General features: G+C 37.7%; 1 protein-coding gene across 5 annotated transcripts in view; it reads left to right on the top strand.

Annotated features, from left to right (window-relative positions):
* ppfia3 (PTPRF interacting protein alpha 3) overlaps nucleotides 1-23,886 on the top strand; it is a 46,922-nt gene extending 23,036 nt beyond the window's left edge. The window contains exons 9-33 of one of the 5 annotated variants that reach the window (XR_013196778.1): nucleotides 358-410; nucleotides 555-648; nucleotides 2,295-2,429; nucleotides 2,513-2,596; nucleotides 4,461-4,592; nucleotides 5,977-6,039; nucleotides 6,230-6,309; nucleotides 6,976-7,141; nucleotides 7,234-7,427; nucleotides 8,323-8,563; nucleotides 8,650-8,783; nucleotides 8,943-9,094; nucleotides 12,842-12,935; nucleotides 13,021-13,102; nucleotides 13,295-13,495; nucleotides 13,814-13,876; nucleotides 14,544-14,570; nucleotides 15,228-15,403; nucleotides 15,636-15,733; nucleotides 18,757-18,932; nucleotides 19,713-19,781; nucleotides 19,994-20,156; nucleotides 21,641-21,699; nucleotides 22,503-22,706; nucleotides 22,816-23,886. Coding sequence is in view for 2 of the 5 variants with exons in the window: in XM_077212529.1 (XP_077068644.1) it covers nucleotides 358-410; nucleotides 555-648; nucleotides 2,295-2,429; nucleotides 2,513-2,596; nucleotides 4,461-4,592; nucleotides 5,977-6,039; nucleotides 6,230-6,309; nucleotides 6,976-7,141; nucleotides 7,234-7,427; nucleotides 8,323-8,563; nucleotides 8,650-8,783; nucleotides 8,943-9,094; nucleotides 12,842-12,935; nucleotides 13,021-13,102; nucleotides 13,295-13,495; nucleotides 13,814-13,876; nucleotides 14,544-14,570; nucleotides 15,228-15,403; nucleotides 15,636-15,733; nucleotides 18,757-18,932; nucleotides 19,713-19,781; nucleotides 19,994-20,156; nucleotides 20,562-20,612; nucleotides 21,641-21,687 (2,775 nt within the window). In the remaining 3 variants the exon portion in view is untranslated. Of the gene's footprint in view, nucleotides 1-357; nucleotides 411-554; nucleotides 649-2,294; nucleotides 2,430-2,512; nucleotides 2,597-4,460; nucleotides 4,593-5,976; nucleotides 6,040-6,229; nucleotides 6,310-6,975; nucleotides 7,142-7,233; nucleotides 7,428-8,322; nucleotides 8,564-8,649; nucleotides 8,784-8,942; nucleotides 9,095-12,841; nucleotides 12,936-13,020; nucleotides 13,103-13,294; nucleotides 13,496-13,813; nucleotides 13,877-14,302; nucleotides 14,571-15,227; nucleotides 15,404-15,635; nucleotides 15,734-18,756; nucleotides 18,933-19,712; nucleotides 19,782-19,993; nucleotides 20,157-20,561; nucleotides 20,613-21,640; nucleotides 21,700-22,502 lie in introns of all 5 variants that reach the window. The other 4 variants (XR_013196780.1, XM_077212529.1, XR_013196779.1 and 1 more) reach the window with 4 other exon arrangements.
* The last annotated feature ends 56 nt before the right edge of the window (nucleotides 23,887-23,942 follow it).

Raw genomic sequence — 23,942 nt, 5'->3', positions numbered from 1 at the left:
GTGGAGAATGAAGTTTTTTTTTCTCAGTTCACAAGACAAATGCCTTTCGTCCTTTTTGCTACACTCGTCTTTCATCGCCTCTTCATCCTCCCTCATAACAATTATGTAATATTCTATACAGGTTTTTTGTTTCGCAATAACTGTTTATAGTCAGCTCCGTGTGAGGTAAACAGTTACTGTAGAGCTGCTGTCTAGACATAGCCCCAACCATAATAATGTTACTGAATGGTCTGATTGGAATCATTTAGTGTGTGTGTGTGTGGTTTTTATTTCTGCAATCTGTTAACCTTATGTATTTATCCTTTTTGGCATTTTCTCTCTTTTATCTCACATTTTTTTCCACCCCCTCAACCGCAGGCGCTTTGTCAAAGAGAGGACATGGAGGAAAGAATCACCACCTTAGAGCGCAGGTAAACTAAACCAGATTAGACCAGATCTCACTGAGTTTTAGTGGGAATTAGCTCAGTCCGCACTTTCAAAAGACACAGATAGAGTTGCAGTTTTGATTTATCAAGCGCCCTGCAGATCCTCACTGTGTGTGTTTTTGTCTGTAGGTACCTCAGTGCCCAGAGGGAGGCAACCTCTCTCCATGACATCAAAGACAAGCTGGAGAACGAGCTTGCCAGCAAAGAGTCTTTATACAGACAGGTACAAAAGGAAAATCATGTACAGACACACATGAAAGGTGTAACTATTGAAGGAACATTTAACAGTGTGTTCATCTTCAGTCTCTGGAGGGTTATTCTCAGGAAATGGCACCATTTGTGCCGGAAGATTTTGTTGTGTTTTTATTTAAATTGAAAAGTTTTCAAGACTTTTCTTTCTTTTTATCTGTGAAGAAATATTTCAGATTTTAACACCTCAGGCTATCAGGGCTATAACCATCCACTATTTGGGGGTCATGCGCCCTCCAATATTCAGTTTTATGATTTTTGTTATTAACCACAATGTCAAGCTAGGATTTTTCCCATAAAATGAATCAAGCTTGACAAGGCCAACTTCATTCTCTGATTCCTTCTCTGAAAAAACAAAATACAAAAAAAATGAAACAATTACAATACAGTGAAAGCTTGATGTTTTTATTTCAATAAAAGCTAAATTTAGAGATTTGAATTTAAATGTTTAAATTAAATATCATTTATACTACAGTTCAACAGTTATCTATACTACAGAATAAACTTTAATATTGTTAAATACTATTACAATTTAAAATCACAATTTTATATTTTAATATATTTATGGTGCTTAAAAACATTTCTTATTATTATCAATGTTGGAAACAGTTTTGGCGCTTAATATTTTTTGTGGAAACTGTGAAACTTTTGACCAATTTAATGCATCTGTGCTGAATAAAAGTATTAATTTCTTTAAAAAGTAAAAACTTACTAACACCAAACTTTTGAAATGTAGGCTATATTTTCATTTAAAATTGAATGAACATGCAAATTGATTGATATTCTGATGTAAACATTTTGTTTGTAAATTATTCAATTTGTTTTTTTATTTTCACAGATGAATGTTTCCTGAACTGTGGCAATCTTGACATTTATTTTGTACTTTTATAAATCTGTTTCTTAACTGTCTTTCTTTCCATGATCTATCCATATAAACAACCTCATGCCATTTGCTAGCGTTCAAAATCTAACTTCAGATATATAATAATGGAATGAATAAAGGTTTGGATTTTAAAAAAAATGTTTTGCATCTGGTTAAAGTTCATTCCATATCTTTATATTCGTTAAAAGCCTTTCTCTGTCAAATCGTGAAAATTAAATAACTTTTGCAATGGGCAACACTATATTCATAATAAATAGAGATGTACTGTAGATTTAGACATTCTTAGCAATGGAACCACAAATCAGTGTCAATGTAATTTAAATCTAAGTGAATTTATTTAATTGTTTTAAAGGTTTGTGGTTTGAGGTCTGTAATTGTGGATACAAGAATTTAGAATCTGTTTCCAGGCTCAGTAATATGTCTAGACATGTTGGTTTTACGTAACACACAGTATGTCTTTGCCTTTCATACTTATCTAAAATGATCACTAGTTATAGATCTCCTTACATGTGTTTACCTGATTTATTTTTGTACATAACCTTTATTATTTTCATTTGGTTCTTTGGTGGCTTCATTAGTGACCTTGTGAGATTTTAAGAGAAGTCCCATTGTCTTTTTACCAGGTCTCCACCAAAAACAAAACACTTTTTTCCCCCTGAAGAGAACGTGTTCCTTATGGTGTTATTTATTGTCTTGGTCTCATTGTTCTGTCTCTTCTCATCCCTCGGTCTCCTCAGAGTGAAGAGAAGAACAGGCAGCTCCAGGAGCGTCTGGACGATGCTAAACAGAAGCTGCAGCAAACCCTCCAGAGGGCCGAGACGCTGCCCGAGATCGAGGCTCAGCTCGCCCAGAGGGTGGCGGCACTTAACAAGGTGTGTGTTGTCAAGTTCAGATCTGTTTGGAGGACAGGTCCAAACTGTGTTAAAATGTTATTTATCCTTGCTCTGTTGTTTAGGCTGAGGAGCGTCACGGCAACTTTGAGGAGCGACTGAGACAGTTGGAGGCACAACTTGAAGAGAAGAATCAGGAGCTACAGAGGGTGACTCATCCTCACTTTTTATGTTTGTTCAGCATGTCAGGTTCAGATATAGTTAGGTGTTTTTTTTACTATGGCTGATCTTTTGGAGTAACAAAAAAGTAATGCCTTATTCAAAAATTAAAATGCAAGTTAAAAATATTGAGTTGAGGTTTGTAAAATATATATTTAGTTTGATTCACAAACATTACATCAACATTAGAATAGCTGAAACATGAATGCAGCACGGACCAAAGATGGGACGTGATGCCACAAGATGCTATGGTTTTTCTTGTCATTGTCACAATGACTACGTTTACAAGCAGCCAGTATTCGGGTTATGGTCGGGTTAAGGTCACTATTCGGGTTTCTGAAACATTAGGAATAACCCGTTTACATGCGTGAGCAGAGAGAGTTACTGTATACATGGAATTGCAATATCCCGATGTAAACGGCGACTCCGGCTAGCGTCTGGACATACGGACAACCTTAAGACGCAATTTCCGATTCTTCTTCCTGTATCCAAAGACAACAACAACAGCAGCAGCACGCGGATAATGAATAGTTCAGGGCAGATAGCGATCGCCTTTGTTTTTGCTTTGGTGTTGGTACTGACCTCGCTCCAAATGTATGCTGTGCTGCGTCTCGCCATGTTTACTTCCGGTATACTGCACGCGGGTTTTTGTATGCGCCGAGAAGTTCCTCTACTCAAAAGACCAAGATTCCTTGCGAATTGAACATATGCAGAAGACAAATCACGATGGGGATATGCCGATACGCGTTTACATGACCAAAAATTCGGGTTAGAAAAGGGGTACCCCAGGTATCATATCCCGGTTTTTAAAATCCAGGATATGAGCATATTCGGGTTTTGCCGGTGTTTACATGGCCGTGCGCGACCGGGTTCACCGGTTTATTGCTAATATTCCGGTTTTGAACGGGTTATTGGCTGCATGTAAATGTGTTTCCCATTGAAGCTCTGTACAGGTGTCAGAAGTGCCATGCCCTTGAAGCAGAACTTCTGTGTGTGTGTAACTAAGGAATTCCTGGCACTGTTTTAACTCCTTTACACATTTTATAAGCTCTTTGTGAGAATACCATCATATGTACTTGCATACAACTAGCGCATTTAGCCCAGCAGCACACAGCATTGTTTGGGATGTTCAGTAAGTTCCGTAGTAAAGTGTATGTTATAAAAGCTGTTCTTTGTTTTGTATCTTTTGGTTAACTGTTAAAAATGACCAGGACTAGGGAAAGCGAACCAGGCTACCTGTAAATGTATCATTTTGTTTGTTTGAACCAAGAAAACCAAACTACAAGTGTGTGAATACACCCGAAATGAGCTAACATCTACAACCTGTTTCTTTTCAAATAATACATACAATTTGCCTTAAAAACATCTTATAAAAATGTACAAATATTTAAATACATTTTAATTTTAAATACATAAAAAAAAAAATATATATATATATATATTATTATAAATATATAATAAAAAAAACATTAGATTAATTTGGAGTATATGAAACCAATTTGATAAGTAGACTAGAACTGAGTATTGCACATATTTAAAAAACAACTCACATTTTAAGCATTACACATCTTTACTTTCTGAAAAAAGTGGTTTATATAGTCTGTTTTTATTTAATGTCAACTTCTAGCTTGTAAGAAACTGATCTGATAAGTTTCTTGTAGTGCTTCGCTTCTTTTTCCATCATTAAAGCGGATCCCCGTCTGATGGGATGTGTGACTTTAACAAACTAGTTGTATAAGAATCAAAATAGTGTTACTCTTGGATCTCTAGTCTCTCATCACCTTGATGTATTCATCATCCTTCTCCTTTCTCTGTTCATCACTTTTCCCTCTCTTTTTCTCTCCCTGCCCTCAGGCGAGGCAGAGGGAGCGGATGAACGACGAACACAACAAGCGTCTCTCTGACACGGTGGACAAGCTTCTGTCTGAGTCCAATGAGAGACTTCAGCTGCACCTGAAGGAGAGAATGGCTGCCCTGGAGGAGAAGGTATGATCCTCCTCTACAAATTCAGATTTGATTTCTTTGGCAACGCCGCATACACATAGAGAAAGCATAAAAATAGCCTTGACATGTCACCACGTCTTTGATGGTTACCTCAAAATCCAGATGTTGCCTCAATTATGTTTGTGCCTAATAGGAGTTTCAGGCTTCCTCTTTGTGTCCTCCCTCATAATTTCAGCACGAAAGCAGGTGTTCAATGCGTTTCTCATCAGAGAATCAGTGATGAATGGCCTAAACGTAATTTGAGCTTAATGTCAGAAACAGAAGACATGTTTCTGAACACAGAAAACATGACTAGATTGGTGTAGGAATGTACAGAACTGCATATTTTCAAAATTCACTTGAACAAATACTGTAGTTAACTCTCGAGGAAGTATAATTAAGCTGTTTTTTGATTCCTCTGAACACAATCAGATCTGTTTGTAAACGGGCATTTTCTGGTGTTCAAAAACAGATTGAAGATGGTATGTCTCCAGATGCATTTTTAAAAGTTATAAAAAAATATTTTTAGCTCAACATACTGTCTTAAAAACACAAGATGCCCAGGTTTCCCAAGATTCTGGAAAACCTGGAAATAATTCATAAGCATGATTTTCATGAATGATCATGAATTTACAAATCATAATTGCCAATGTAATTTATTTCTATTGTTTTTTTTTTCTTGTTGTGCTCTGTAATTATTGTAAGTAATTATTTTTATGTGAGTGATCTTTTATTTTTAAAAATCCTTTTCCAGGTATCACACAAGTCTAGAATTGTCATGGAAAATGTCAAATACTGTAATTACTAGATGACAACCCGGACTCTCTTCTCAGAGCAGTTCACGTCCTTGGAATTGGATGCATTTCTATAGCAACACTTTTAACGGCAAAATAAATCTGTGTACTTTGAGTAATCAACAGACAGAAGTACAAATTGTTATACAAATGCATTATAGTTTATTAGATAGTTATCCACCTCTGTGCTAACTACATCAAATGGTATTGCATGTGTTTTGTTTATTTTCAGATTACTCTTTCATTAATGAGGGATGCTTAATCGTCAATTATGCAAATTATTAAACAGAAATATAATGAGATATTATGAAATATTATAAAAACTACAATTTACTGCCGAGGCTGCTGCCATTTTCAGAGTCACAGTCAGAGCTCTTCAAAAATTCAGAGTTTTGAAGTTATAATTACGAGTTCTATGAGGATGTGAAAGCTTTATACAAGTCAAGATATTGTAATTATTGTAATGCCGACATGACATGAACACACCTTAACTGTGCCACTGTCATGGGTTTGATTCCCAAACAAACAAAGTTCTTTAGATAAAAATATCTGAGAGTTGGATGAATGTAAGAGCCTGTTGAAATGTTTTACAGAACGCTCTCTCCGAGGAGCTCGCTAACATGAAGAAGATCCAAGATGATCTCTTAGCGAACAAGGTACATTCCTAAACTTTAATGCTAAAAAAAAGGTTTTGTTCACTTGTCCCATTCCTAAACTTTAATGCTAAAAAAAAGGTTTTGTTCACTTGTCCCATTCCTAAACTTTAATGCTAAAAAAAAGGTTTTGTTCACTTGTCCTGTATTTAGATGGATACATTATCAGATAATAATGTCTTATTCCTCCCAGGATCAACTGATTGCTGAGCTGGAGAGGCTTCAGCTAGAGCTGGACCAGCTGAGAGGAAGACCTGGTTCCTCTTACTCACGGTAAGACACATAACATTTCTTCTGTCCTCTATTAAAAGATAATTTATGACAATTTATTTAGGAGATTTATTAGTTATCTTATCTTTATTCTAAAGTTGACATAAAATGTCATTCACAATCCAATTGACTTCATATACTGTACAAATTCAAAAGTTTGGGGCCAGTAAGTTTTTTTCTTTTTTAAAAGAAATTAATACTTTTATTGAGCAAGGATGTAAAAAAAAAAAAAAAAAAGTTACAGTAAAGAGAAATGCTTCAAATAAATGCTGCTCTTTTGAACTTTCTCTTCAAAGATTCCCGAAAAAATGTATCATGGTTTTCACAATAATATTAAGCAGCACAACTGTTTTCAACACTGATAATAATAAGAAATACTACTGGAGCAGCAAAACAACATATTAGAACGATTTCTGAAGGATCACGTTTCACAGAAGACTGGAGTAATGATGCTAAAAATACAGCTTTGCATCACAGGAATAAATTGCGTTTTAAAATATATTCAAAGAGAAATCTTACTATCCCCAAACTTTTGAACGATGGCGTATTTATGAGTAAACCGGTATTTAGCGGTATGATGTGGATTGTGAAGTGAAAGTGTGCATTAATCCCGTAAACGGGCAAATTTCATGTTAACTCTAACCATGACCTCCACTGTTTCTTTATTAGGTCTCTGCCAGGAAGTGCTCTGGAGCTGAGGTACTCCCAAGGAGGAGGGTCACTTCCTGCTGGCTCCACCACCCACCTAGATCATTATGGAAACACAGGCACAGGAGGAGTGGTCAGACGGGCTCATCGTGGACGTTGGGGCGGTGCGAGGGAGGATAGTAGCAAAGTGAGAACTGCTTTGTTTGAACTTGCTAATAGGTGAACAAAATGGCTTGATATGAAATTAAACTCTTCATTTATTGCCTTTCTCTTCTGCAGTACGGCGACTGGGACACTGGAGCTTTGCTAGGGACTGGGTTTGAGGGCGGCGTGGAGGACAGGTGTTCTGATGATGAAGAGGATCGCGAGACGCTCTTCGGCTCAGAGCTGCTCTCACCAAGCGGCCAGACAGATGTGCAGACTCTCGCTATTATGTTGCAGGAGCAGCTGGAGGCCATCAACAAAGAGATTAAGTGAGTTTACTCGAAACGGAGGGACCTGAGACCGCTTTGAAAAATCAAACTTTCATTTAAAATAGAGAAATGGAGAGCGCTCTGAAAGGGAAGTTAATTGGAAAGAGCGGGAGGGAGGCTCAATAAGGAGGTTATATGGCAGGGACCATCAGTACATTAAAAGTATTATATTTTCAAAATTGACTAGTTGGCGGGTTGCTTGAACTCTGTCTTAAGAAAACACTGTCAGTTTTGCGTTCACCTGACCCCGATTGGAAATGTTTGGGGTTGGTATAGGTGTTTTAATGTTTTTGAAAGAAGTCTCTTATGTTCACCAAGGCTGCATTTATTTGATCAAAAATACAGTAAAAACAGTAACATTATGAAATATTATTACAATTTAGAATAACTATTTCCTATTTTAATATATATTAAAATGTAATTTATTCATGAGATGTCAAAGCTGAATTTTCTGAAAGCTGAAGTGTCACATGATCCTTCAGGAATCATGCTGATTTGCTGCTCAAGAAACATTTCTTATTCTTATTTAATGTTGAAATTTATGCTGCTTAATATAATTGTGGAAAGCGTGATAATTGTTTTCAGGATTATTTGATAAAACAGAAATCTTTTTAACATTATAAAAGTACTGCCACTTTTGATCAGCTTTAAGTATTTTGATCAGCATTGTTAGATTTAAGGTAAATTTGTACTTTTTGCTCCCTTAGTGGAATTTAACAGTTTATAAGCTTCCAATTGTTCAATCATATATATGTGATCCCAAGACATTTCAAATAAAAAAACTTAAATATAATGCCAATTTCCATTTAAGTGGTCTTTGGAAAAAAAGTTTTTCATTTAGCTTCATGAAACCTGCAGAAGCCCTTGTCTTACCCACCTGTCATATTTTCTTCAGGCTGATTCAGGAAGAGAAGGAAAGCACAGAGCTTCGTGCTGAAGAAATTGAGAGTAGAGTCAGCAGTGTGGCTCTGGATGGCCCTCCCATTCCCCCGAGCTCTCTGGGACGGGACAGCACAGGACGTGGGTTCATCCCCCCGTCCCTCACATCCTCCACCCTGGCATCGCCCTCTCCACCCAGCTCCGGGCACTCCACTCCCCGCCTACCCCACTCCCCAGCACGTGAGACAGACAGACAGGTAAGAGCATGTGTGAAGTGCTGCTATCACACATTGAATAAACATGTGAAAACAGCTGACCCATTCTATACCATTCTACCCATCAGAACAACAAAGATGACGACAGGTCCCTAGCCCTTTTGGACTCCACCCCTCCTCCCACCCCTCGTGCACTGCGACTGGACAGGATGACGCACACTCACCCTGGTGCAATGTTGGATGACAGTCGTGAGTTCCGAAGGTGCGTTAATCGCCCGCGGCCCGAATCAATCCATGCATAAGGAATGATATTCTTTTCTTTTTTTTTTTTTTGCAATGTGCAAAATGTCTTTCCCGTCACACTTCAGTCTTAATATCCTTGTGTAAGTGACCTTTCCCTGTCTCTCTCTGTGGACTTCAGCCTCTCAGCTGATGGTAGCAGCTCAAACAGCAGCCAGGACTCCCTCCACAAGGCCAGCAAAAAGAAAAGCATCAAGTCTTCCATCGGCCGGCTCTTTGGGAAGAAGGATAAGGTCAGAATGGGTCAGCCTGGACGTGAGTCACCATCTCTGGGTGAGTCTAACCTAAAAACACAGCAAAATCTACAACAACAAAAAAAACACACAAAAATGCTTTTTTACAAATAGCACTGCAGAAATGTGATATCCTTAAATTATCAGGAAATGTCCCTTAAAGGCTCCCAATTAAATTGTTGAATTATTTCCTATTGAAGGTATTAGTTTGGTTGGGACATACAGTATCAACGGGCTTATTGCCTTTTAAAGTAAAAAATAACTTTAATTTATGTCACAGTCATTGAACATGATTTTCTATTGACCTTATGTAGCTCCACCCCATTTCAGCGCTGCACTCTTTGTCTTTCGGTTTGTATTTTCACTGCAATCTTATTCATGAATGAACAGCTCGTTTTAAAATCTTCCCGGGTCTACTGACATTTGTTAAGACATCTGCTTTAAACATAACAATGCCCATGATAACTTTTGTTAACTCTACAATAAGTAAATCCATTTCACCAGCTAATTACTTCTCGACAGCGATGCCATAGAAATATATACAGCGACCGTAAAAACGGAAGTTAAAAGACAAAATTCTAAAGATGGCTGCGCGCTGTTTGTCTGGCGCATAATGCTAGTTGTTTGCTTTAACAGTAGTGGGAGGGCATGTGTGTAGTACAACATGAGTCATCAATATTCTTGGTACATTCTCCTGGAATACAAAAACTGTACGTTTAATTTTAGTACACTTGTGTTCAAAAGCTTGTGGTTGGTAATTTTGAAAATAATTTTTGACAGAAGTCTCCAATTTATTGCTCTCCAATGATACATTTATTTGTACAGTAAAAACAGCAATATTGTGAAATATTATTACAATTTAATAACTGTGTTCTATTGTAATATGTTTTAAAATGTAATTTATTCTTGTGTTGGCAAAGATGAATTTTCAACATCATTACTCCAATCTTCAGTGTCACATGATCCTTCAGATACAGTATCAGTCTAATATGCTGATTTGATGCTTAAGAAACATTTCTGATTATTATCCGTGTTGAAATCAGTTGAGCTGCTGCATATTTTTTGTGGAAGATCTTTTTCTAGGATTCATTGATGAATAGAATGTACAAACTAACAGCATTTATTTGAAATAGAAATCCTTTGTAACATTATAAATGTCCATACTGTAATTTATTATCTATTTAATGTATCCTTGTTGCATTTATAAAAACTTTTTAAAACTGACCCAAAGCTTTTAAATGGGTGTGTATATCGGCTAAAAGTGAATTTTAATTCTGTCCACTTGGTAGCTTCAAAGCTAACTAACAGACATGAACCAAAACTCCAATGTTGATTTTATGTGATTTTAAAGGGGTGGTCCAGGATTTGGGACATCGGACCTCATTTCCAAGTTAGCCTGGGTGTAATTTATCAGTGGAGACAGTTTTAAAAAAATTTCCTCCAGTCCTTCCAGTTGCATAGTTCGCCGGTGCTAGGCTAACGCAAGTCAATGGTATCTGCTAGCCTGCCATTAAAAACAGTTTTACCCACTTCACAGTTCACCAAAAGCAAATAAATTATAACGCCAGACTATCGATGTAAATGTCTGTTGAGAGAATAATGTTGAAATCAAACTACCCTTTCATTGCATCGCAATAGTTATACTTTCTTCCCTGTATTTATTAGCACAGTCTACAGCAGCGGCGGAGTGATATTAAGTTACCTAGGCAACCGAGAGAGCCGGTCCACATGACAATCACGCAAGTGTATTTACCTGTCGCTGAAACCATGGCCGTAGCCAGCTATGAGGTCACCGAGGTCCGGACCTCGGTCATTTTTTTACATTCAAAAATAAAATGTCAAGCTCTCTGAATGATTAATTAGCCGTGTTTAAACCACCTCATATGAGTGTTTGCAATTCATGTTGTTGCGAGAAGCTAGCGCAGTGAACGGGGCTTGAGAGCGCGTTGTGAGTGAGGGCGCAGGTGCAGCCTCCGTGTTGCCAGATCCACCTAAGGGAAAGGTGGCAGTAGTCTCCAGGACCTGTTTTTCTGATTTAATGTGACACTTTAGGAAGTTATTAAAGTGGAAAGTTGCATGTTAGGTTTAGTGATATATTAATCTTGTTTCCAAAACACAAGCTTTGAACTTATTTCGGATTATTATTATTATTATTTTGTTTTTCGTAGCAATATCTGGCAACATTTTACTGTCGGCATTAATAAAAAAAAAGCTTATAGACAAACTGTAATTGCATAAAGCTACCACATTCGGTAAGACAAACGCAATGATCATCGTGATTATCTGTAAGAAATGTATAACACTATCAAAAACAATAGCATAATACAGATCTGTTTGTTACAGAATGAAATTTGACAAATAACTTACTGGCCAGCAGGAAGACGGCCCATACTGTTTTAACCTTTCACAAAGTCATCATAAAAACATTAATTAAAGCAGTGTTTCTCAACTAGCAATCTATTCAGTCAGCATATTTGTGTTTGATCTGTGTGAATTACAGAAATATAACACTTGCTAGACCTACTTTTTTCCTATATTTCTTTGCACAAAACTCTCCAGAAAGTGCCATTTAATGGTTTATTTTTCAAAAAAAAATCACGGGGAATCATGCCCCCCCGGACCCCCCTAGTGAGAGACTACCCCACACATAATTATATATATATATATATGTGTCATATAAAATTCCTTTTTTTTTAAAAGGGTCGCAGACAGGGGTGGCTGTCCACAATGGCAATAAGACAAATGCCTTTGGTGTGAGGGACCCGGGTTCGAATCCACTGTGAGACACCAATGTGTCCCTGAGCAAGACACTTAACCCCTAGTTGCTCCAGAGGCGTGCGACCGTGACATATAGTATAGCAATTGTAAGTCGCTTTGGATAAAAGCGTCAGCTAAATGAATAAATGTAAATGTAAAGCTTAATCCATGGGGGAATGTGGGTCCATGAATGGCCTAACCATTATAGCACAATTATTTACACAACATCCCGGACCTCACTAATTTTCAAACCCTGGTTACGGCCTTGGCTGACACTCATCACTACAGAAGCAGAGTATTTTACCATGTTGCCAATTCCTTCGTTTACAATTGAATATTTCAATATTGTTGTTCAAGGCTACTACTATCTAGCTAGATGTCCCGACTGTAGTACGCTTCTGTTCTGTTCTGTTTTCTTTTCGGCGCGGTACTACTAACCGGAGCAAAGTAAAACTCCGCTGCTGCTGAGAAACTAGTTCCTGTAAATGTAATGCGATCATTGAGATGCAGGAGTAGTTTGATTTCTAACATTATTCTCTCAACAGACATTTACATCTATAGTCTGGCGTTATCATTTATTTGCTTTTGGTGAACTGTGGAGTAGGTAAAACTGTTTTTAATGGCAGGCTAGCAGATACCATTGAGTTAGGCTAGCCTAGCACCGGCGAACTATGCAACTGGAAGGACTGGAGGAAATTTTTTGAAAACTGTCTCCACTGATAAATTACACCCAGGCTAACTTGGAAATGAGGTCCGATGTCCAAAATTCTGAACCACCCCTTTAAAGGAATGTTCTGATTTCCAAAAAAGCTCTATATACATTTTAATTCAATTTTATTCTATATCAATGCAATGGAACTCACATTGGAAATCTATGGGATACTGATAATCACTTAAGGATAAACTGACCTGAAAGTGATTTCTGTGGAAATTGAAAATTTTTATGTTCCTTTAATGGGCATTAAAGTGTTTAAAAACAACAGTCCTGTGCATTTGATTGTCACCCTTAACATCTCCGTGTCTCCTGTAGCCTCGACCCCCTCAGATGACCTGGGCTCTGTGGATCCCCTCGGACTCACTAAGATGGCCGGTCCGGTGGACAAGGACCGCCGCAGCAAGAAGAAGTAATTTTACTAGCACGATGAGTAGCTTCCTTCACACTCTGCACTTATTCTTTGTACTGAATGACCATCCCTCCCTTTCTTTTAGACATGAGCTGTTGGAGGAGGCATGCCGACAGGGGCTACCCTTTGCATCCTGGGATGGACCCACTGTTGTCTCCTGGCTGGAAGTATGGCTCCATATATAAATGTTGCAATATATAAAAAGGGGCTTGTTTCGTTTTATATTGATATATTATGTTTGAAAATTTGGCTAATGCTAATAATGGCATTATCTTCCATTCGGTGTTACTTAGATGCCCTGTTAGTTTTGTACTTTCCTAAAGATCACCTCTCTCTCTCTCTCTCTCTCTCTCTCTCAGCTGTGGGTGGGCATGCCGGCATGGTATGTGGCAGCATGTCGTGCTAACGTGAAGAGTGGAGCCATCATGGCTAACCTGTCCGACACAGAGATCCAGAGAGAGATCGGCATCAGTAACCCTCTGCACCGCCTCAAACTGAGACTGGCCATTCAAGAGATGGTGTCTCTGACCAGTCCCTCGGCCCCGGCCAGCACACGCTCCGTACGCTTAAATGCACCATTAAATAATTACTCTTTTTTGAATCAAAATTACAGTGGATTTTTAAAAATCTGAGACCACAAATGAAAATTTAAAGGAATTGTTCACCATAGTTCAATAGTTCAGAATCTTAAATATTTATATTAATTTTATATCATAACATTTATTAGATAAAATGTTCAAAAGATTTTTAGATTTTGAATCCCATATCTTCAATGTTGTCTCAGACTCTTTTCACCCCACTTTAATATAACAAATCTAGTAAATAGTAATCCTGATAAATTTATGTGCGGTTTGTTTTGTTTTCATTTCTTCCCATAGTCAACCAGTAACGTGTGGATGACCCATGCTGAGATGGAGTCCCTGACTGCAGCAACCAAACCAGTTAGTACCTACACTTTTTGTATTTTAATTAATGTTGCTTTGACTGGGTTACTAGTTTGGGAGAAGTAGATGTAACAATGTTGAAGCAATCAATTATAAAAATACATTTCAGAAAGGAGTGAATTTGTACAGAAAACCTCATACCCACCATTGATGGACTTCTGACACAGATTTTTCCCGTGATACTTTAATTGGAACTAATATTCAGTTTTGTTCTGTATTAATTTGACCACCCTGCTTTTGTTCATCGTTTTTTTTTAACTGTACATTTCATCTAGATAAAATGAAACACCACAAGTGTGGGATTGTAAAGTGCTCTGCCTTCTAGTGTACAGTATGAGAGGCGGCATGCGGAGAGAGTGGAGTGATCGGACATGTGTTGATGCGTCTCTCTGTTTCTCTCTCCCCCTCTGTGTGTCTGGCTAGGCTGTAGCGTTGAACATCCTCAACTTTCCCTCTTTTTTCTGTTTCAGTGTGAACTGCTTCCAACTAATGACCCGGTCACTAACAAACTGTTCCTCCCTTTGTACCTCTCTTCCTGCTTTCCCTCTTCATTCTTCTTCCCTCTTCCTGTCCATCGATGTGTCTTTCCTTCTGCCCCTCTGCTGTGTTCCTTATCTCCTCTTCCTCACCTCTCTCCTATCATGCTATCACCTCCGCACACAAGGAGCTGAAAGAGATTAGCTGGGATCAGGTGAGTAACGTCAATACATCCATTAAACACTTTCAAAACTGATGGTGCCATCAGATGGTTGAGAATAAATTATCTTAAAGTAAAGCCTAAATGACACAAATTTATTATTTACAATTGTACATTTTAAATATTACATTTATTATATAATAGTTATTTATTTTTTCTTTAAATGTTAAAATTTAATTACAAAAGGAAATGTGCACTGATAGCTGTAATAGCATTAACAGCTTTTTATGCCTGTTATAGTACTATTATTTAATATTATAGTATTTATTTCATTTTTATATATTTCAGCTTGAATTTTATTTTAATTTAAGTCATTTTGTTAAGTGCTTTTGTCATTTTGTATTAGTTTTTTTGGTTTCTATAGATCTTTAGTTTTATTTGCATATTTTTTTATTGCATATTTATATTTTATTTTATCTTTATTTCAGTTACTGAAAACAATTTTAAATATTTTTAGTTTTAGTTAACGATAAAAACACTGTTTTATGCTAGGCATAAAAATCCATGTGCATGATAAAATAAATAAAAATTAAGATATAGTGAAGTTTGGATTTGTAGGCATCAAATACACATTGCAATGAATGAACTGAAATACAACTGTGAAATCTAAAGTCCGTTTGTAATGTTTTTTTGGGCCTTTCTCTGTGGTAGATCCTGGCCTATGGAGATATGAACCATGAGTGGGTGGGCAATGATTGGCTGCCCAGTCTGGGTTTGCCCCAGTACAGAAGCTACTTCATGGAGTCACTGGTGGACGCCCGCATGTTGGACCATCTGACCAAGAAAGAGCTGCGTGGGCAGCTGAAAATGGTGGACAGTTTCCACAGGTGTTTTCTCTCTCCCTATCCCCATCTGTTAAATGCTGCCACACACTTCATTATTCCTTGTCTTTATCATCCTTAGTCTCATGCCAACCAATTCTTTTCTTGGTGCAGGTGTGTGTCTTAGGGCCTTTCCTAATCTAATGTGCCTGGGGTCACTTTGTCAGGGTGGAATGATCTAATTAATTTAGATAGCCCTGTGACCTCCAATGACCTTTGTGACCTTTTGACCCCATAGGGTGAGCATGCATTATGGAATTATGTGCCTGAAGCGCCTCAATTATGACCGCAAGGAGCTGGAGAGGAGGAGAGATGAGAGCCAACACCAGAATAAAGGTTATTATTTTTTATCTGTTCCTTTATCTCTCTTTCTTGATTACTGTTGCTAACACAGATGCCCAACATAGAGTACAAGGGTGCTCTTTTCCAGGGTTGCACATGATGCTGGTCCCTAGCACGGCATGCTGATGTCTGTAACACACGTTTAACACTATTGTAGCTTGTAATGATTTATTAAATATGATTTTTTCATATATACACTACCAGTCAAATGTTTTGTTTCTGTAAGATTTTTTTTAAAAATAAAGTAATACTTCTATTCGCAAAGGTGCATTAAATCGATGAAAAATTACATTAAAGACATTTGTAATGATTTCTATTTCTATTTCTATTTCAAATAAATGCTGTTTTTCTCTATTTATCAAAGGAATCCTGAAAAAATTGCAGCCTTCTTGAGAATCAGAGACTTGTTTCAAAAAAATCTTACTGACCCCAAACTTTTGAATGGTAGTGTACATTTTTTATTCTTTCCACTACACTGTCTAAACTGTAGTTCATCCGGGAAGACGGTTTACCAGGAAAAAAAGTTTTGCAGCATGGGTTATATATTGATCCACTAGCTAGACCAGTTCTAAACCGGCATAAACTAGCCTGACAGAGCATGGAAGTCCATGTTGGTCTTAGCTGGTCTAGCAAGAATTTCAGGACATTTTCTGGTTGTTTTCCAAGTTATGTTTGGGTTTTATCATGTTAATCTTTTGCTTTGCATCATCAATCAAATCATACAGCAGAACAGTCTGATAAACGCAATGTACAAAAGGGAAAAAGCAACAACAGTCACCTGTGGAATGTACAGTTCATCAAAACATTGGACAGTGAATGAGAATATGGCAGAGAGAGAGGAAGGGTGTTTACACAGAGTGCATTTGTTAATAATAACATACATTACCAGTAATGACGTCTGGAAAGCATTGAGCGGCCCAACCTTCCATTATGCACAGGATTCAATGGCACAATAGAGATTTTACATTTGAAGAGCAACTGATCAAAGCTCAATGCACAGATCGCATTATTTATCTCACAGTTTTGAGTTGCTTTAAAGGTGCAGTTACCGCCTCATTCAGTACCTTGATTAGAAACAGATGCCTTTGCTGATCTAGAAGTTCTTCATTGCATAGCAACACTTCATGCCATTTGAGACTATATTAAGCATGGGTGAATAACTTTATCCCTGCACTACAGTGGGGGGAGATGTATGCATGTACTTTTGTGTGCATTGCTACATGCAATGTAGCAAATATCAAAATAATCTTTCATGATGTACATCAGAGGTGCCCAATCCTGCTCCTGGAGATTTACCTCCCTGCAAAGTTCAGCTCCAGCCCTGAACAAACACAGCTGAACCTTATTAAGGTAAGGTAATTAAGATCTTGATAATTACAGACAGGTGTATTTGATCAGGGTTGGATCTTAACTCTGCTGGTTGGTAGATCTCCAGGAACATGATTGGACACCCCTACTGTACATTATATGCACACAACCCAGCTCTTAATGCATCCTGTTGCCATCTTGAGCATCAGTGAATACTTCCGCCTTTTGTAATAGCTGTCTATGGCCTCGTTTACACTGCAGGCCTTGATGCCCAATTCTGATTTGTTGCCTATATTCGATTTTTTTGACCATCCGTTTACACATTCTTTCAATTGTGACCCATATCTGATTCATGTGTTTACACTTGCCATACTATCTGAAACATCGCGCATGCTTAATGGGTTAAATTCTCTTGCACAGATGGACAAATGTGAAATATGTTTGATCCTAGCTCTGCGATAAATAGGCAAAGTTGGCCAAACATCACCGTGATTTTGAGGCGGAGGAGGAGGAAAAGGGCCGTCATTGCAGTCTGCGTATATGCTTCAGTTGTTGTGTGCGAGAGAGATCTCAGGACTGGTGGAAGCATTAACGAGGAGCAGTGGGTCCGAAATTTTAGGATAAGCAAGCCAACCTTTGATATGCTGTGTCAACGTTTGTCCACATTCGTCTCTTACGACGACACAACGTAATGAAAGAATTTTCATTTTTGGGTCAACTATCTCTTTAATAGTGTGTGTTGTTACCTGGATAATCAACACCTGCTTTTATGTTTTGTGATAGTTGTTCACTAGTTGTATAGTTTTAACTGACGTAACATAATGCCTCAGAAAATCCGATCTTCCTGTTTACATGACAGTCGCATTGGCACATTTCTGATTTATATCTGATTTATTTCCACATATGAATGAGGGCTGAAACCGATCTCGAAATATCCCAACGCATGCGTTTTTTTCCTGTTTACACGGTCATAGAACACATCCAATCTGTGTCATATATGAGCAAAAAAATTGGAATTGGGTCACATCCAATTCCATCCAATTTGATGCTTAAGAAAGTTCATTAAAGAGATCGTAAAACTAATTAATATGAATCATATAAAGCGATCGTGTCTCTTCAGAAAACTTGGACTAAACCGCTCAGTTCATATGGATTCGGTTTACGATCTCTTAATGAACTTTTAACCTCTGTAATGTGAAACAGCTTATTCAGGACAGTACTAAATAAAAAATAACACAGAATTTTTTATGTTCCCTCTTGTTAATATTATTAACATCTGGTTTATATTGCAATGGGCATGTAAATGAATGAGCAGAACTGTATGCCATTATCTGTAGCTGTGTGGGTGTTTCTTATATTGACACCATGATATTAACACTGTAAATGACTCTGGAGGAATGATTTGACTGTTTGCCATGATTGCATTCCTTCCTTTGAACTTGGGTTTGGAGAAGTTGAGTCAACAAAACAAATGCAAAGCCTCTGGAATACCATGAAAATACAAAACAGAGACTTCAGACTTTGTCTGAAACAAAAGCAGATGTGTCCAAATGTACAGTGGCCATAAGAGTTCCATCTGATAAATCAGGAGCATCTGAAACAAAAGTTGAAATCCACAAGCATCACCCAAGATGGAAATTGATAATGATCAGTGGTTAACGCCCGCCTGCAATTCTATTCATTGTCCAGCCCTTGTGTTTCCTCTGTAGATGTGATGGTGTGGTCAAACGAGCGTGTGATGTGCTGGGTGCAGTCCATCGGCTTGAAGGAGTATGCAGATAATCTGACTGAGAGCGGTGTGCATGGTGCCCTGCTCGCCCTGGACGACACCTTTGATTACACTGACCTCGCCCTGCTCCTGCAGATACCCAATCAGAACACACAGGTACCATGACAAGACTGTTTGCAGATATATAGATCTTTTACACACTTTCAAGTCAAGTCAGCTCAACTTCTATAGCTCTTCATACAATGCAGATTGTTTAAAAGCGGTTTCACAGTAATAAACAGGAAAATGATTATCAATGATGCAAACGTCATCAAATATGTAGTACTGGTAGTACATCTCCCATCTCAAAAGAACATAGAAAACACTTCAGAAGATTGGTCTAGAACAGTGTGATGTGCAGGTTCAACCTGTCACGTATGAGGGAAACACACTGGATGGAATTTTGGATGAAAATAAAATGTACAAAATGCGAATATGACCAAAAAACATATTTTTTTAATGGACACATTCTAGTTGATAAGATAGCATGCACATAAACTGTGAAAACACATACAGAATAAAGATGCACATCAGAAGTCAATCAATAAAAGGATTACTTTTATTTACAAATTGCATTTTTCTCTTAAATTAAATTTGCAACTTGAATGCAAACATAGCTAATGCTATTGACATTAATGTGCTTGCAACCAATAAAAAAAAAAAATCTTATACCATTTGTTTTTTTACTTTAAAGGCAGACATATTTATATATCGACAGCCTTTATATTTACAGTATATACAGGGAGTAGTTGTAGGGACAGACTGAATGAAAAAAAAACCCTGTTGATTCATCAAGTCTCAAAACAATAAGAACTTCATAGATGAAAGCAGCGAATACTCATTACTCCTGACCGGTCAGGGTTGATTACATGTGAGCTATGTTTATTCCACATCCAGGCACGACAACTGCTGGAGAAAGAATATAACTCCCTCATCGCCATGGGAACAGAGAGGAGGCCAGACGAGGTGAGCACCATGGGACATGAACACAGCTGGATTTTAATCATCCTTTACCTCCCACCACTGAAATACACACTAGTATAATGACACTCTCTAACAGGGTTATTGTACTTTCTAGATTTCGTAGCCAGTTCGAACATTCAACTGTACTTTGTATTGAAATGACCTGGCTGATAATTAAATTCATAAGTATTCTCTTCTGCCTTCTCGTCCTCTAGGACGGCACTAAGACGTTCACCCGCTCCCCTTCATGGAGAAAGATGTTCCGGGAGAAAGATCTGAGGGGAGTGACCTCTGACTCCTCAGAGACCTTGCCTGCTAACTTCCGTGCCTCAGCCATCTCTACTCCCTCGGTCACCCTGAGGAAGGTCCAGAGCGATGGTGAGCTCGCACGGCCTCTTCATTTTTGAAATTTCATTTAATAATGGGATTTTTATGCTTTCAATTCACAAGAAAGTAGTGGGAGAGAAAGAGAGGAATGGATTCAGGAAATGTCACAAGTGTTTTTAAATCATTTTGAAAGGTTTTTGCCAAGCCTCTGTGCTCATCAGGTTTTGATTTTTTAATGATGCTCTGAATATTATAAGGTGGATTGATTAAGGGCCTGTTTGCACCTGGTCATTTCATGCGTTTTTACTGATTGGATAGGTATTCGATTTGTTAAAACTGATCCATTTACACATTACACCGCAAATGAATATAAATCTGATCTTTAAATCCTGCGCGATATGCAAATTTCACGTCAACGAAAGCAAAAGATATGAGCTGCATTTTATTTGTAATCAGCTAATTTTAGGAACAAAGACAGCAATAGGAGAGAGAGCAGCATCAGCAATGGTAAGATCATTTAGTGTCACTACTTTTAATGACGATGATTGTGTTTTGAGTGCTACTTTCTGTTTCTTTTGAGTCAGTCCTACTCAGTGAGATACTGCTCATCTGTGGCGATGCGTTGCAGTAGCTCATCATACCAGGCTATAACATGTCATATAGCCTATAACACGCTTTCACACATATGTTTTTTAACATATTGGGAGGAGTAACATTTTATATGTGATTTCAATAACCAGATGCATTTACACTTGTCCAGTTTTGTCTGGAATGCGTCTCAGACCACCTCCTGAAGTGATTTAAACTGATTTAAATCCATCTCGAAAGTGTTTCAGAGGGCATTTATACCTGGTCTTTTCATAATCGGATGGCTATCCAATCAGATAAAACACATGAAGTGACCAGGAAACAGGCCCTTAGAAGGAAGACAAAACTAGATAAAGCTTTTATCCCATAGATATTTTGATCGTGTGCATGTAATATAGCATACTAACATAAATAATACAACACGCAAGTGATCAGTAAGCGTTACACCACTCCACAGCAGTCATATATGAAGGTTACTTCCTGATGAATTTACATAATTATAAATTCATGAAATAGAACAAAATTATTCAAGTAAAATCAAGTCTTGTCAACATTTATTTATTTATCCACATCAAAGGCAACAGGAGTTGACCCAAAGTGCTACATAATGTAGAAAAAATTAACTATTTTAATAAATTCTCAACAAACAAAAAAGGGAATACAGTAATACCGTAATTCAGATAAGAAACTATAAATAAGGGCAAAACCTATTAAAGGAAAGGCTACTGAACAAATAACCAGGATAGAGACCCAAAGATAAACAAGGCTTTGTGGAAATCCCCGCAATTAATTCTAAAATAACTTTATGACAGTGTTGATGCTCAGATAAACATTGTTAGAAGATTGTTTCCTTATGAGTAAGTGGTTCAGGAGTGAAAGCTGTATAATGCTGTTTAGAATTTATTTTTTTACGACTAAATCTCACTGGTCTGTCTCTGTCTCTCCAGCATCTCCAAGGGCAGAGTCTGGCTCAGTGAGGACATACTCCTGTTGAGGGACTGCAAAGGTGAGACATGACTAGCTAGCTTCTTTTTCAGTTATATATATATGTATATATATATATATATATATATATATATATATATATATATATATATATATATATATATATATATATATATATAATTTACAATGAAAAAATAAATGTTCACTTGCTGTAGCCCACAAGATTTAGACTTTCTAAATATATAAAACTGAACAGAAAAGCATAAAGAGAAAAGTATTTAATGAGCATCTATGGGCAGGGCCCCGAACAATTGCGGTACACCATTGCTAATGAATACCTTCTGTGTTCATACTTGTACATACTGAAATCACAAAAATTCACTAATTTACGAGTTCGACAGAAACAATTTTAGCATTCTGTTGGGTTTCCATACAGGGCCATAATGCAGTTGATTGACCCCTCATACATATTTTGCATGCTCTTTAAATGTATTGTGTTGTTGAACTTGTTTTGGAAAGGATGTTGCTTTTCATGTTTTTATTGTGATTCATCATGTGCTTTGTGTTTGCGGTTGTGTCTGAATCGTTATCAGCCACATGGAATCGGTATCAGCAAAACTTTATAGGATGTGGATGCCTGTCATTCGCAAACACACCTTGTATCATAAGGCTTTCAGCTATCAATAGCATTGTGCACTCAGCTCATCCTTGTTAAAATGCAGTTCTTCTCAAAATGAGCTCAGAAAAAATATAAAACAGTCTGCGGCTTCCATCTGGGATTGGTCATTGTTGATGCTTTTTCTTGGCTTAACTTCAGTACACAAAATCGCGACGATGTGTTGTAATTCTGTCTCTCGCACACAGGAGGCGCCGTTGTCAGAGAGCTGGAACCGGCTTTACATTTCATTCACGGGGAGGAGGGGGGATAAGCAGAAAAAAAGCAATGAATATATACATTTATAAATATAACTCTACTGGTCTGACCATTCTGCAATAACAGAAGAGGGATGGAAAAAGAGGGGGAAAAGAGCAAAAAAGGACAAAAGACATGAAGAATGTATGACACAAGTGAGTGGTAAGAAATGGGATGGTTGAAGGAATCGGATGACTGTTTAATCTTTCTTTCTGTCGTTCTCTCTTCTCACTTCCTGTGTCTGTGCTGATGGGACATCTGTAGATGAACTCTCTTGTCTTTCCGTCCTTCGTTTCAATGGCGCTGCCCGCAGCCCTAGTTCCTCAGAATGGCTGCCTTCAATTGGTCTCTCAAGAGCAAAGGATGTTTGTGGCAAATTTACCTGGACTTCAGGGATGTTTACATACGGTGAGGTTCAGAGGAAGTGTACTAAAGAGCACAGTCAAGGCCAAGACTTCGCTGTATGTGTTTCTCAATCAGGAGAGCGAGCACAAGCTGAGAAAGACAGGCGCACCGAGAGCTACATGTGAGGCTGCAAAGGGCACAATTCTTGCTCAGTTACTACTACAGTAGGCGTTTACATTCAGATTAAAGATGAAAGATCAGCAGAGCAAGTCAGCAAACAAAGGGAAGCTGGTGGTGGCGTATAGATAGAAACACTGGGAGGTGAAGCGAGAGGCAAGATGCTTGCGGACAGAGCAAGTGACCAGCAGAAATGAGTCCTGACGGACAGAATCGTTCCAACAACGCAAGCCATAAAAGACAACAAGAGGTGAACCGAGGAGGAGAAACGGGGGACGGGGACGGAGGGAGGGAGGGTCAGGGGGAAACAAGTGAGAGAAATTGTTTAGCTTCTGTGTTGCGATGCATGTCAAACAACCAAGACGACAACGAACTAAAACTTTCGGGGAATAAGACAATATGAAGTTAAAAATAAAAATGATGTGTACATTAACATATGAGGTTAAGAGCTTGGGGAACAATTTGTAAAATGTGTGTATTTTCATTTTTATTTTTTATTTTTATGATAACTATATTTATTTTCTTTATGTATGTATTGAATAATTGTATGTACATGTTCATTTAATAATTCTGACTGTAATTTAATTTGATCTAGTTTAAAACGTAAATATGAAATATTAAAAACATGCTCATTAAAATATGCTACTTATATGTGTACATTTTGACAACAAAATTGTGTTATGATTTAAAAAACAAACCATTACTGTTGATGAGGATGACAGTGATTCGATTTGAAAATTATGTCTGCAAAATAAACAATAATGATAAATGATGAAAATCAAAATAAAATAAAGTGTTCCTAATGGTACTAGAGTTCGGTGTTCTCGTGATTTTGAGATGCTAATTTGCTGAAAAGGGTGTGTGTGTGT

This window comes from Siphateles boraxobius, unplaced genomic scaffold (assembly GCF_051911475.1).
Source record: "Siphateles boraxobius isolate OS27281-9 unplaced genomic scaffold, OSU_SipBor_1 66, whole genome shotgun sequence".
NCBI classification, from domain to species: Eukaryota; Metazoa; Chordata; class Actinopteri; order Cypriniformes; family Leuciscidae; genus Siphateles; species Siphateles boraxobius.
The sequence above is the reverse complement of the archived record's forward strand: the minus strand, read 5'-3'. Positions and strand labels throughout refer to the sequence as shown.